A 14526-nucleotide genomic window follows, 5' to 3' on the forward strand; every position below is an offset into this window, starting at 1 on the left:
AATAGTTTTATAGATATTAATAGGTATTTCAAAATAGTTTAATGTCTCACATTTTTGTGATCAAATCTCACCTGGTTTAACTTTGCCATTTGTTCTTGTGGGCAGAAAATAAGTACCATTGATGTACAAGAGTTACATCAATGTATTATTCCTGTCCTAATAAAGAAGGATATTGTACCAAGAAGTGATACCAATTAATCAAAGACTGTATATTTACCATTCCAGGACCTCCTATACTGGCGAAGCCTATCTTTTATTCACCTTTGTTTCTTAAAATACCAACAGTGTATTGAAGTCATATTAAACAATCTTACAAAGTTCTGTTTCTAAGACAAAAAAAGAAAAAAGCTGTTGTATTTCTGTACTTTAAATACTGCAAAGTTTTAGGTTTTGTTTTCATATCAGTATGGAGTAGCAAAAGAAAATGAATACCAGCAATATATTCAGGTTAATTCACTTGATTTTCTATTGTTAATTGTAGACACTCGTACATATTAGAAACCATCATTAATAACTATATACAATGACTGAGTGGATAATATAGACTTCTTGGTCCTGGATTATGAATCTGTATTCTGTTTCTGGTAATGTGTTGGATCCTTTATCTATACATTTAAATTTAATTACCTATTCCTTCATTTTTATTTAACTCTCTGAGTGGTTGGCGTTAGGAAGGGCATCCAGCCGTAGAAACTCTGCCAAATCAGATTGGAGTCCTCAGTCAAATCGTCCAAGCCATGCTAGCGTAGAAAACGGACGTTAAACGACGATGATGATGATGTGTTACAAAATAACAAATTTGTAGAGGCAAGGTATAATCAGTTAAATAAACTGTAGTACATACGTGGTTTTTACTAACCATTATTGGATTTGAAGGCAATTCCTCAGAACCTGTGGAATTTGAACAGAGTAATGAAACTAAATACTGATTTTTTTTTTGTCCAGTCCCATATATTTGGTAGGGAGCTATTCAGTAAGCATTTGTTGAATTCTGTTACCCTGTTTCAAATGTCTAAATTCTTTGCTTTCTTTCAAAAGATGTTTTTATTGGAATCATTGTTTGGAGAAAATTGTTGAATCTTGTTTCTTTAATCTATAGTTATTGATATAATTATAGCATCAATTTTGAATAGAAAATTTTAGTTTATATGAAATAACTTTGAGACTAAACAGAATGCAGTGTACTATGAGTTTACTGTCTTGTTCCTAACCAGTTCTTACCCTCTTCCTGTGTATATTCTGCAGGTTTTGTTTATACATTTGACGTTTCCAGTTACATTAGTATATCATTCTTAATTCCCTCATAGTAAAATTACATTGTTATAAAAATTCAATTAAAAATAGATTATTGCCTAATTACAATAAGCATTTGTTTTTATATTGATGTTATGACTTTTTTTAGGACGTATCAAAGCAGCCCAACTAGAATACACTGATGCTCACAAAAAACTGAATCAAGCAATTAGGAAAGCCCCTCAACATACTGCTGTAGGCTTCAAACAGACGGTAAGAATAATTTTTAGTTGTTTCACTTGAAAATCGAGTTTGCTATATTTGCTTTTATATCTGTTAGTAATTGGTTGATATTGCGTGTGTTTTTATAGGTACACAAGCTTGCAATAACCGTTGAGTTGTTGCTTGGTAATATTCCTGACAGATCTGTCTTCCGTCAGCCTTGTTACAGGAAAACTTTGGCCCCGTATTTTCAATTAACACAAGGTATATAAAACAATTACTATTTACATTGTTTTATTGTATTTCTCTAATGAAAATAACAATGAATGTTTTATCTTTTTAAATTTATATTTTCATAACTATTTCTTGATGCTAATGTGTGTTTTGTAGCTTTATAAGCCGGAACTTGATTTGCTTTTCTAGAACCAAGAGTTTTTTTTATGGTTACAACATAATGTTGATGGTTGGATTTCAGTCTGAATCCCTGTTAATTTCTCAACCATTGTTCAAATTGAACTACAAAGCCCCATTTTCTTTTCAAAGAGTTTCACTGAGCATTTATTTTTCACAGTTATTGACATATTATTATCCAAATCACTATTGTTTTAGCTTAAGTTTATTTCATGCTACCATTAGTTGCACAGTCATTTCCCTTGTGTTGTTCTTAGATCTAAACTCCTGATTTCTTTGCTCTCAACTCAGTAAAAATTTAAAAAATTGGCTTAGTGTTTTGTGTAGAGAATATCTCATATTTTGGAAAAACCTCTTAAATCTTGAAGATATAATCTATGAACAGACATTGATATAGAGTGACAGAAAAGGAGTGAAGGTATAGAAAAAACAAGACAAAGAGATAGAAAAATAATGATCTGAATGGTAGGATGTGAATTGTGACTTGGCAGAAGCAGAAATTGGTAGCATTCTTCAGCTTTCAGAATGTTTTTTATCAAATATGCTCCATCTCTTTGCATTACATATCCTAACTGCTATACAGTGTTTACGTGTCATCTGAAAATAAGTATAATTTAAATGTAAGTAATGTTAGTGTGTCTTTTGGTAAACTTACAAAAGGTAGATGTGTCTTTTGAAGAGGAACTATAAGGGTGAAATCGAGTCTACTGTAACTCTGTTTACAATCCATGCGAATGTGCTTGAGGGAAATATATTTGTCTCAGCATTGAGTCAACTCATGAGGTGTGTTCATATTAGCTTTAGAACATGTTTGAATGAAAGCTTGTTGTTCATTTATATCATTTTATTGTGTATTCTATTTCTTTCCAGTGCATTGTTTCATTGTGATAATAATTCATTGTGATAATAACACAGATTTGAGGAGTGGATCCTATTTTGTAAATATTTAGTATTGATGTTTGATGTGTTGCATCAAAGGAATAGCAGTGATATAAACAATTGAACTTTTATAAATGTTGAGAGTAATTCATTAAGCTTGGGAATTATGTAAATAACCACATGAAAACATGGCTTAGTTGTATTGAAGCTATTCCCACTTGCAACATCCATTATTTGAAACTGTTCTTTATCAATGTTACATGCTGTCATTATCTTCTTCATTTTTACACCTGTTTTTCTATGCTTGCATTGGTTGGAAGGGTCTCCCTCAGCACAGTGTTTCACAACTTGCTGTGCTCCCTTATCATCTCCTTTGCAAGGTTCACCACCCTGAGGTTAGCCCTCACCTCTTCTTGCTCAGTTATTCCCTTGGATAACTGGCACTTCTTTACCCATCTCTTATCCTCCATACACATCACAGCTTTGTATCAGTTCAGTTTCATCTTTTACTTGCTACAGCTGATTCCTCTTATACTCGTTATATCTCTCCTCTCATTTGTGCTCGGTTGTTTGTCCACACTTACATTACACATTCATTGAGGTATGCTTGCCATGTTTCTTTGCAGTTTACACATATCCCTGCATTCAGTACCTATGTGTCGTTACATTGCAATATCACACTTTGTGCACAAGCCTTAAATACTTTGTTGTCAGCAGAGAAAATAACTCCTTAAGCATTTCTCCATTCCGTTTTTATCCTTTCCACTATGCTTCACTGCTAATCATGTTTTCTAGGTAACTAAACCTATTGGCTGCTTCTAGAGAGCCTTGCTCCTATGCTGCTTCCACATACAAAGTTTTCCTTCCCAGTCAGCCTGCCTATGATCTCATTGTACTTGTGCATCTTAACTTTACATTGGGATGTGTTGTATGGAGTTTTTACCTAATCCTTTTCTTCATATTAAGTTTGGTCACATCCCAAATAGTAGTAGAGTCCTGTCTTCTTTTTTGCCATAGGCCTCTGGATTTTAAGCTTTGCTTCCATGTTTGGAATTTCCTTTCTAAATTTTTGGCATACAAGAGTTTCCATGGTTAGTCTGTATTAAAATCTTTTAATGACCTGGAGAGCTATAATAAATAGAAGGGGTTGAGAACCAAGTGCTGATGGATATCTGCCTGAATACAAATTCTTCACTGAACACATTGGGTTTGTATTTGAATAAATTATTGACTGGATTGTGTAAGAATATGTACCAAGTTGAAATCTACTGTCTAAAAGTATTTCATCAATGATTATTGCCTTACGTTGATATCATTAAGCTTTTACTACCAGTCAAGTATCTGCTAGTGAATTTAGTTGAGAACAACTGATCTCGAAGATGGTTGCCTGAAATTTCTATTTCTATATTTGTTTAGACATTTTACCATTTTGGAAGAGAGAAAAGATCTTATGATAAAAAAGCTTTGAATGTTTTACTGTCAGGCTTGGAGTAGTACTGTAGAAACATCCATAAAAACCTAAGAGACAAACCAGGAAAGATTGAAAGAAAGCGCAGGCAACAGAGTGCAATAGGAAGGAGCTAGAAGAGAAAATGGGCATCAAATATACTTAGCTAGGGGAGAAGCAGAATATAAGAAACAAACACATGTTCTGTGATGTCAGGATCAAAGAGGCATGAGGTGTTTCTGGTTTGCAAAGTACTCGACTCTGTACTGGCATGGGAGATGGATGTTAAAAGATAATGTTCTTGAGAAAGCCAGGATGTCATGGGAGAGAAGTGTATTGAGGGTAAAGTAGTACCTGCACTCTTACTGATACTGGAAAGAAAACTGCAGAGAAGTGCCATTATGAAAGATTCTTGAATGAGGGCAGTGCATAGGTGAGAAACTGTCTACTCTAAGTAGACTAACAGAAAGATCAATCACCCAAGTCAAGTTGATAGTAGCATTGTAGATTGAGTGATTAAGAATATGAAGCCAGGAAATGTAAGGTCCATCAGGTATAGTCACTACAATGCTGAATATCTAGCAAAGTAGGCCATTCACTAGTTGTGTGCACAATCAATCAGGTGATACAGGAAGGTTTTATACTCACTGATTGGTGCAGCAATATCATCAAACGCTGTTATACTAGAGATGCATGTGGGGGAAAAAACTGCAGAGGCATCAAACTGATGGACCAGGTTATGAAAGTTACTAAAGTATTAGAGTACAGCTGAATAGAAAGAATTAACCTCGATGAGATGCAGTTCAGTTTCATGCTGGGAAGAGTTACTATTGGTGCCATTTTTTTTCTATTTAGATAACTGCAGAAGTACTTAGCTAGGAGTAATCTGCTTTATGTAGTATTCTTCAGCCTAGAAGAGGTCTTTGACAGTGTTCTATGCTTGCTAATGTTGCAGCTGCTATGGGATCCATGGAGCAGATGATTATTCTGTGAGGGCCATACAAACCATGTACAGAGATGCAGTTAACAAGGTGAAAGTAAGCAGTGATGTATTTAGTGTATCAATAATGAGTGTGCACCAAGGTTCAGTACTCAGCCATCTGTTTTTGTTGTATTCCTATAGGCAATAACAGAATTTTTAGCTGTCTTTCTTTCAAAATTCCTATATGCCAATAACCTAGTTCTTATTACCTGAATCTGTAGCTGAGTTAGAGAAGAAATTCTAGATTTGGTCTCAAAGGAAAGTTAGCTACTAAAGTTTTACAGAGACAGATAGAAGTGAGAACTATGATACCATTGGAGAAAAGTTTAGGCTCGAAATAGGCAGAAATTCTGTATAGCAAACTTATAGATGTTGTGAGATGACAGGTAAGCTAACTGAGAAGATAGATATTGTGTAGCTACTGCATAGGAGTGGTAGGAAATGAAATAGATTCTTTCCAGTGTTTGGAAGGCACACTAGATGTCGTTAATAGCTTTTGTTAGTTGGTGGTGAATTAAAATGAATGTTCTGAAAACATAAGCCATTGTAAGAATGGTGTAGAAAAAGTTTAGAGAACTATTACCTCTGCTAGTATAATTGGCACATCCTTCCTTGGAGTAAAGAGTAGATTGTATGGTACTGCTGAATGGCAGTGAGATGTGGGCCTTGAATGCAAAGGAAGCGAACATACTGTGCTTGAATGTTTGATATTAGTCTGCATGAACAGTAAAGAGGCTGAGAGAAAAACTGGATGCAAGGTAAATCAGACATAGTTTGCAAGAGAGAAAACTGCGTTGGTATGGACAAATGATGCATGTGGAAGATGATAGCCATATCAAGAAGTGCAGGACATTCAGAATAGATGGAATTTGAGGAAGAGAGAGACACAAGAAGACATGGGATGAAGTAAAAACTGATTTCAGGAGGCTGTCCTTCATGAAGGAGATGACAGTGGAGTGCGGTGACTGGCAGTGCTGGAGAAAACTGATTTACATGTGGATGCATAGAGAAATGAACATTAGAAGGATGGTATTGATGGCGGTTCAAAAGTATGATATTTGTATTTCTGTCTCTTGCCCATCAGTATGTCCTTATTGAGTCTTCATCTATTGTTACTCTTCTCTTTTCTATGATGCTTTCTCATCTTTCTATCACTGGCATTTCTATCACCTACTCCTTTCTCCACTTATCCACTTCCTTATTCACTCTACCATACTGTTCATATAACTATGGTTGGCAGTAGATCTTATTTATGGCCACCTGTCCATATTCTGCCAAATAACTATTGTTACTGTGCTACCTCCCTTTCCCAACATGATATTTATGTGTGTGAGATTGCTGTGAATCTGCTTACATCCAATACAACAAACTATCACACTCTTCTCTGCTATCAACCATAAACTGCTCACTCTTTTCCCAGGACACTTGCTGTTAACATCAATTGTTCACTCCTCATTGTCCCCCCCCATCTCTGTTACTCACCAGTGATTTCTCCCCATCCACCAACTAACACTGTCACTCTCTCTCTGCTATCACTGTCCCACTCTTCCTTTATTCCATCCACCATTCTGTCACCTCTATTACACTTACCTTTACTACCCATTCATATCAATCACTTTTTTTTCCCCTATCATACTCTTACTCCCTTCTCCCATTCACCCTGGTTCATTCTTTTTTCCCTTTATCACATTGTCTTGAACCAGTAGTATAGCAAATACTGTTTAGTCTGACAGGGCACTAGGCAACCCACGATAAAATGAACCCAATATACTGTGTTCATAATGATTGGCATATGAGTGGAGACAACATAGGATCAAGAAGAAACTCTTTAGTTCTGCTGTGGACATGACAGTCTCTCTAGGGCTGGTGCCACAAGAAAATTCACTTAGTTCATTCTGCAATGTGGTTGATGTTAGGAAGAGTGTCCAATCAAGAGAAACCATGCCAGTAATTGTATGTATCAGTGAGATGTAGTCCTCTAACCTTTCTGCATGTGCAGTTTGCTTTGAATAAGAACTGATCCACACTGACCACCTCTACAATGCATACCAGCATGGAAAGTGGTTGTAAAGATATGATGATGTATAATTGGTTAAATTATTTGATTGTTTATTGACTGTTAGTATTTTTTTTTTCACTTTTTATTGTCTTTTTCAGCTGTAAAGAAAGGTAGTTTAGAAATGTTTAACGAAGTATTGGAGAAATTTGGTAGTAAATTTCAAGCTGAAAACACATATACATTGATTATCAGACTGCGGCACAATGTTATTAAAACTGGTGTACGTATGATTAATGTATCTTACTCCAGAATATCATTGAAAGACATTGCTCAAAAGTTACTACTGGATACCTATGAGGATGCAGAATACATTGTAGCAAAGGTAAGTGTTGTTTGTTATGCTTGACTGTATCTTGTTATTGAAGACATGATAAAAATGCTTTTAATTGTATGAGTACAGTTAGGAAATTGAAATGTAGAAACATTTCATTAAGAATCATTTGAAAAAATTTCACAAAGGAGTTGCCAAGAGAGTTCTAGTGAACAAGGAAAGCATCACATTTTGATATGTGGTCAGTTAGTTAGCTTTATATAAAAAATACTAAAAAAAATTACTTTAATGAATGCCTAACTATATTGCTTTTGCCAAGAGTGTTTATTGCCTTGTAAAATAACCAAATAAAATAATTAAGCAAGTTATTCAGAAATATATGCAGCACAATTACTAAAAGACCCAAAATGACATTTACAAGTGTTTCAGTGTTGGCTAACATCCTCTCTTTAGTGTTTTACATAAAAGAAAAAAAAACAGTATCTCTGAAAAATGACCTGAAAATAATTTTTTGATTATTTAAAATCATCATCATCATCATCACCATCATCAACATTTAATGTACGTTTTCCATGTTGGCATGAGTAGGATGGCTTGACAGGAACTAGCAAGGCCAGGTGCTGCACCAGGTTCCCTAATCTGTTTTGGCTCCGTATCTGTGGCTGGATGCCCCTCCTAATGCCAACCACTCTACAGAGTGTACTGTGTGCTTTTTACATGGCACCATCACCAGTGCTTTTTAATTGGCATCAGCATCCACGGTACCTTGGTTTTAGGATCTCAATTCTGTTGTGGGTGGGTCTTGAGTATATCATCATCATCATCATCATCGTTTAACGTCCGCTTTCCATGCTAGCATGGGTTGGACGATTTGACTGAGGACTGGTGCAACCGGATGGCTACACCAGGCTCCAATCTAATTTGGCAGAGTTTCTACAGCTGGATGCCCTTCCTAACGCCAGTATATATGTACATTAAATTCTGATATACTGTCTCAAATATAGTTCATGCATTTTTTTCTTTTAAATTTTATCAAACATAACAGAAGAGTTTAAAACCGGTTATTTATGGCAACTTCTGTATGCCAATCATGTAGTCTTCATGCCTGCATTTGTTGCTGTATTAAACAAGACATTCCAAATCTGAAAGCAAAGCCTAAAGTCAAAGAGCTTAAAGTAAACCAAATAAAGGGAAAAAATTTCGTTTGTAAGAGAGAAGACAAAACTCATCTGCTGTTTGGGAAGTAGCCATACTCAATATGGAGAAAGAATAGGTAAAAATTCCATAAGTATACCCAGTGTAAACTATAAAAGGTGCATTGGGGTGTTATGCAGGCTGACAAAGAAGGAAAACTTTATGACATACAGTAATAGGTAGCAATAAGAGCATTCATGGAATGAATTTCCTTAAATGTTTGGTAAAATTTTCTAAAAGTATTGATAATTTCTGTTACCTTGGGAACTTAATCAGCAGTGAAAATGGAAATCTGAAAGTATGGCAACCAGAGTGGGATAGGTAAAGTTTGGGGAGCATTTATCTCTGCTGGCAACCATATAATTCTTTTTCTCAGTGAAAGGCAGATTGTACAATGTTTGAATATCAAATGTTAGTGAAACATGGAAATTGAATTCAGGGGACATATGAAGGCGGGAGAAAAATGGCATTTGCATGCTCTGTTGGTTATATCTTATTGATACACATATATGAACAGTGTGCACAAATTTACTGAGAAAACAATTTAGGTATAAGAGTAATTGGATGTAGCCAGCGAGAGAAAAGGCAGTTTTGGTTCTGACATGTATGGCAGATGATAGTTAAGTAATGAAAGTTGAAGATTATAAAGGACCATGACAAAAGGTGAGACGTTATGTTGGAAAGACTCATCCATGCAAACAGGAATTTGGACAGTTAAATTCACATCAAATTAATGTTTGTGTATATGAAGTGCATTAAAGGGAGAGCATTTGTTTATTAAATTTCGAAATTATCCCCCATGAAGCATAAGAGCCTAAGGCTGCAGATACATTAACTATAATTATATGAACTTGAAGTACTACTGAGGTATTTCAAAACCTATAAAATAAACAGATGATTTATTACAGATGTCATAAATAAGAAATATTTGCCAGTTAAATAAATTTTTATCTGAATTACAAGAAAATGTTAAGTAAATTCTGATTAAATAACTAATGTATATTTAAAAATCTGTTTTATATACATATATATTGCAAATCTGCTTAAAACAGAGACTGTTAAAAAAACGAACAAATCAGTTGTTGATTAATGTTCTCAAATATTTATTGAGATTTAATTATTAAATTCATCAGTCATAGTATTAAATATGCAAGACGTGAATAGATAAACAAACTCAGCATTTCAAAAAGCATATACTAAAAGGTATTGTCTTTGGGAAGTGTCATAATTAATGAAGTCTATAAACATACTTCCCAGTTTTTGTTTGTCTGTATTTCACTTCCTTTTCTTTCTCCAAAGCAATTGCCTGTGTCCACCAAAATAGTTTTCATTACATGCCAGTGACGTGTAAGAGGCACCTGTATCAATTATGCGTAAAAGGTACCCATGTCAGTGACATGTAAAAGGCACCTGAGCTGATGACATGTAAAAGACACCCGTTGGCATTAGGAAGGGCATCCAGCCCTAGAAACCAAGCCAAAACAGACTGGAGCCTGGTGCAGCTTTCTGGCTTACCAGTTCCAGTCAAACTGTCTTACCCATGCCAGCATGAAAAATGGATGCTAAATGATGATGATTATGATGACATTTACCTGTATATAGGTGTATATTGTTAAATGCTCGGTTTTTAGTTTTTAACTGATTTCACTATTATATTTTTTTCATGAGTGTGAGTTAATGACATCAGTGTTTATTTACTTTGCTGCCTTTTATTGTAACTAACTTAAGAACACATTTATGTTTGCGTTTTTCATTTCAGTTGCTTTTGGACTTATTTTGTCATAAGGTTGGGTCTTTTGGATGATTGAAAAAACTTTTTACTTAATCATTTTTCTTTTTATTAAACCATTGTGTTCCTGTATAGCATATTGATAGCACACAGATGTTGGTTTCATTTGATATGTTCTGCATTCCTTTCATATGAGCTGTGGGAAGTTTCTCCTATGTACATTATGGTGATGTCCCTACATTGCTTTTCAGTGTTTCTCATACGGTACACAATGTCTCTAGTTTTGCGGTTTATTTTTGTGGTTTGTTGTGCATAGGTGTTTTCTTGAATGAGTATGGCTTACATAGTTGTAATTTAACGAAATGGGGTCACTAACCTTATTTCGGTCTCCATGGCTGATGAGAAGCATTCCGCATTTGTCCTTTTTTGTTAATTGTTTCCATATCACCATCATCATCATCTTCCAGGCATGCATGGGTAGGATGGTTGACAAGCACCGGCCAGGTAGAAAATCTATTCAAGGCTACTGTGTCTGTTTTGGCAGGGATTTTACAGCTGGATGCCCTTCCTAATACCAACCACTCCACAGAGTGGACTCAGTGCTTTTTACGTGGCACTAGCCCAGGCAAAGTTAGTTTTGGCAAGATTTTTACAGCTGGATGTCCTTCCAGATGCCAACCATGTTACAGTGTGGACTGGATGCTTTTAATATGGCACCAGCACTGGCAGAGTAACCAAGTAACTCAAAAGACAAGGAATTACTAATCTAGTCACCTAAATAGCAAAAACTATCTGCTACCTCAAGACAATCTGTTGGGCATTAGTACTTACTGTTCCTGTGTATCTGCTACACATGAAAGCAACCTTATATGATGACCTTCCCACAATTCCCCTGCATCTCTTATGAGTCCATAGGTTACACTTGGTGCAGCAAATGGAATGACATCCCACTCATTTCCTACATATTGAATGAACAAGGCCATTTGCCAGCCGGAACGAGAGTCTTATCTCCTTTCTTGCTAACAGCAAAAACACAGATAAACAGACAGACAGACACATGCACGACAAGCTTCCACACAATTTCTGTCAACCAAATTTATTCACAAAGCATTGGTTGATCTGGAGTTATAGTAGAATACACTTGCCCAATGTGTCATGCAGTGGGACTGAACCTTGAAACCATGTGGTTGCCAAGCAAGCTTTTTAACCACACAGCCATCCCCATGCATGTTTGTGTACGTGTACGTGTATGTGTGTGTGTGTGTGTGTGTGTGTTTATATACACATTTATATAAAAGACAAAAATGATTGGCAACAAGCAGTGTTCAAGAACATCTACCCAGTTATGTTGGCATGGTGTGACTGAGACCCTGAAAGTAAAATGTGTAGATGCACAACTGGGTCTCTGCTAAATCTATAACTGCTGCTTCTCCTCACCCTTTCCCAGCACTCAGTTCCCTCTGTTGAGCCACTACCCATTGACTTCCATAACTTGTTCTTACTATTGCCCTCCGCCAACCTTGCCTATATCCATCTCTCACTCTTGCCCACTAACAACCTTTAACCCTACAATTCCCCCCTCTATCTCCCATCCCTCCATTATTCTCCTGTCTAATGTATTCTGTAACTACAAAGCATACCATATTGCCATTTCTGTATTGCCAGTCGTCACTTCCTCTCCTCTATCACTTCCAGTTAGCATCCATCCTCACTCTTTTCATCATCCCGCCAGTCATTTACCACCCTCAGCCGTCTCCACTATTCACTACATTCACTCCCTATATGCATCTGAACCCTTCCACCCACATGTTTATATTCATCTCTCACTCCTCTCCCACAGTGTTATAATTTTACCCACCCTCCCTGACTCTTCTGTTTCCACACTCTCTATTATTCGCCTTCTGGCACATTTTACCATGAAAGTATGTCCCAGTACTTTGTTACCATTACATTAACCTTTGTTTTGGGCACCACTCCAGCTTTTCTCATCTACCCATGTAAAATGCAAAGTAGCCATTGATCTCTGCCACAGCGGTAAACCTGTTTCTGCTCCTCCTGTCTTACTATAACCTCTTGAAACCGTGTTTAAAGTGAGCACCGTGTTTGACTTCTCTTTCAGTTGCAGGGGTTCAATACTTTTGCAAGCTCCAAGAAGACTACAAGGAATCACAAATGGGACTGAGTACACTTTGTAGAGTTGGTGATGATGGGAGTAGTACTCAACTATAGAAACCATGACACAATTGAAACACCAGAGCAATACATGATCCTCTGATCTGTTGGATATGTAACAAGTTCAACCCATATTCCAGCAGGGAAAGCAAAGATGAGGACACACACAGATATGTGCATGCACATACTCACACACACACACACGTTTTTATATCTTTAATAACTGAGTAGGGATGTAAACAAACAAATGCACTCCCATACTTATACCAACATAAAGTATATGTGTGTATACATATCATTATCATTTAACATCCTATTTTCCATGCTGGCATGAGTTGGATGGTTTGACATCGCCTCTAAGTCTCAGCATCTTGAGATCAGCCTTCATTACTTTGTTCCATGTCTTCTTGGGTCACCCTCTTCTACAAGTTCCATCCTCTTTAAGTGATCAGTATATGTGTGTGTGTGTGTGTGTGTGTACATATCATCACCATTTAACATTCCATTTTCTATGTTGGTATGGTTTGAATGGTTTGACAGGATCTGGTGAGCTGCAAAGCTGTGTTGAGCTCCAATGTCAGCTTTGGCATGACTTCTACAGCTGGATGCCCTTCCTAATGCCAGCCAACAGTATACTGGATGCTCTTTTTTTGTGCTACTGGCACTAATGTGGTTGTTGCATAATTTGCAAGACAGAAAAAGAAGAGAGGAAAAGGAAAATGCTCTCACTTCTGAGAGGTGAATATTTGAGAGGGGGAAGGTGGAGGTGGGTGGTTTTATACCAAGTGTTGTAAAGTATGATAGGACAGGCACAGGTGTCTTATTATAGAGGAGATACATAGCTGAAAGTGTTAAAAAGGAAGGTAGTGATGGGGTGCTAGAGCAAATTCTCAAGCTACAAGAGGGTAAAGCATAAGATAGGATATAAACAGTGGATCATGGGAAAGGATGACAGTGGATACTTTCATAAGAGCAGGTCAGGGTTGAGGTGAATATAATGAATGATGAACAAGGGTGGAGGTGCAGTTGAAGGGAAGTATTAGTATGGAGAGGGAGATGTAAGGTGAAAGATGTAGGAGTGGCTCAGAAAGGAAAATAGATTAGAATGTAGTGGGATGATATGCAAGGTTTAGGAGCTGTGGGGAGGGAGATATAGAGGTATATAAGGGGCTATAGTAAATAAAGCATGATGGTAGATATGAAGGCATTGAGACAATTCATAAGGGAGGTGTTAAGAATGGAATATATCAGAGAAGAGAGAGCTCTGGGTGAAAGCACAGCAAGGAGGTGATTGGTAGAAATAGTGTGGGCAGGGATGATAATGAGGAATGGTGATGAGTGGAGGAGGAAGCTTCTATGGTGGTGAGTGGAGGAAGAAGTTGGCCAGAAGGGAGGGGATGTAATAGGCACCAATTCTGCACTCAGGTCATTACAGCAGCTGAGGAGTACCATAGATGAGGGAGGGAAAGTGGTAGAAGTTAGGAGATGAGAATGGGGGGAATGATTGATGTATCATATAGAGAAGAGGAGAGGGGCAGGACCCTCCATATACAAGCATAATGGAGTGGTTTTAGGGTACCATTTTCTGCTGTAATTGATGACTTGTCAAGTGGTGGTCACACACACACACACACACACACACACACGCACACACGCATGTAATATTTTGGACTAATGAGTATATGTTAATTAGTGTGCTGATGTGTTGAGTAAAGCACTGGTTCAGTTTAGGCTACCTGGTGTCATCCGCAGTCGGGGTATATTTCTGTTGGATCTATTTCAGGAATTCCACAGTATTAGTTGAGATAATAATCGAATAGGTCAACTGAAGATGGAATTGACATAACTCTTTATTTTATATGATGGGTCAAAACAATTGTACAACAAAATGAGTTGTACCAATTCCTTCTATTTATTGAGTTGATTA

The 14526-nt window shown here is 36.8% G+C and overlaps 1 protein-coding gene across 1 annotated transcript in view; it reads left to right on the forward strand.

The window, feature by feature from the left end:
* The window catches only part of LOC106884432 (26S proteasome non-ATPase regulatory subunit 3), a 168365-nt gene that overhangs the window by 39024 nt on the left and 114815 nt on the right, over positions 1-14526 (forward strand). The window contains exons 6-8 of the mRNA XM_014935818.2: positions 1403-1506; positions 1605-1719; positions 7332-7555. Of these exons, the coding sequence (XP_014791304.1) occupies positions 1403-1506; positions 1605-1719; positions 7332-7555 (443 nt within the window). The remainder of the gene's footprint in view (positions 1-1402; positions 1507-1604; positions 1720-7331; positions 7556-14526) is intronic.

Source organism: Octopus bimaculoides, chromosome 17, assembly GCF_001194135.2.
Source record: "Octopus bimaculoides isolate UCB-OBI-ISO-001 chromosome 17, ASM119413v2, whole genome shotgun sequence".
Taxonomy (NCBI): Eukaryota; Metazoa; Mollusca; class Cephalopoda; order Octopoda; family Octopodidae; genus Octopus; species Octopus bimaculoides.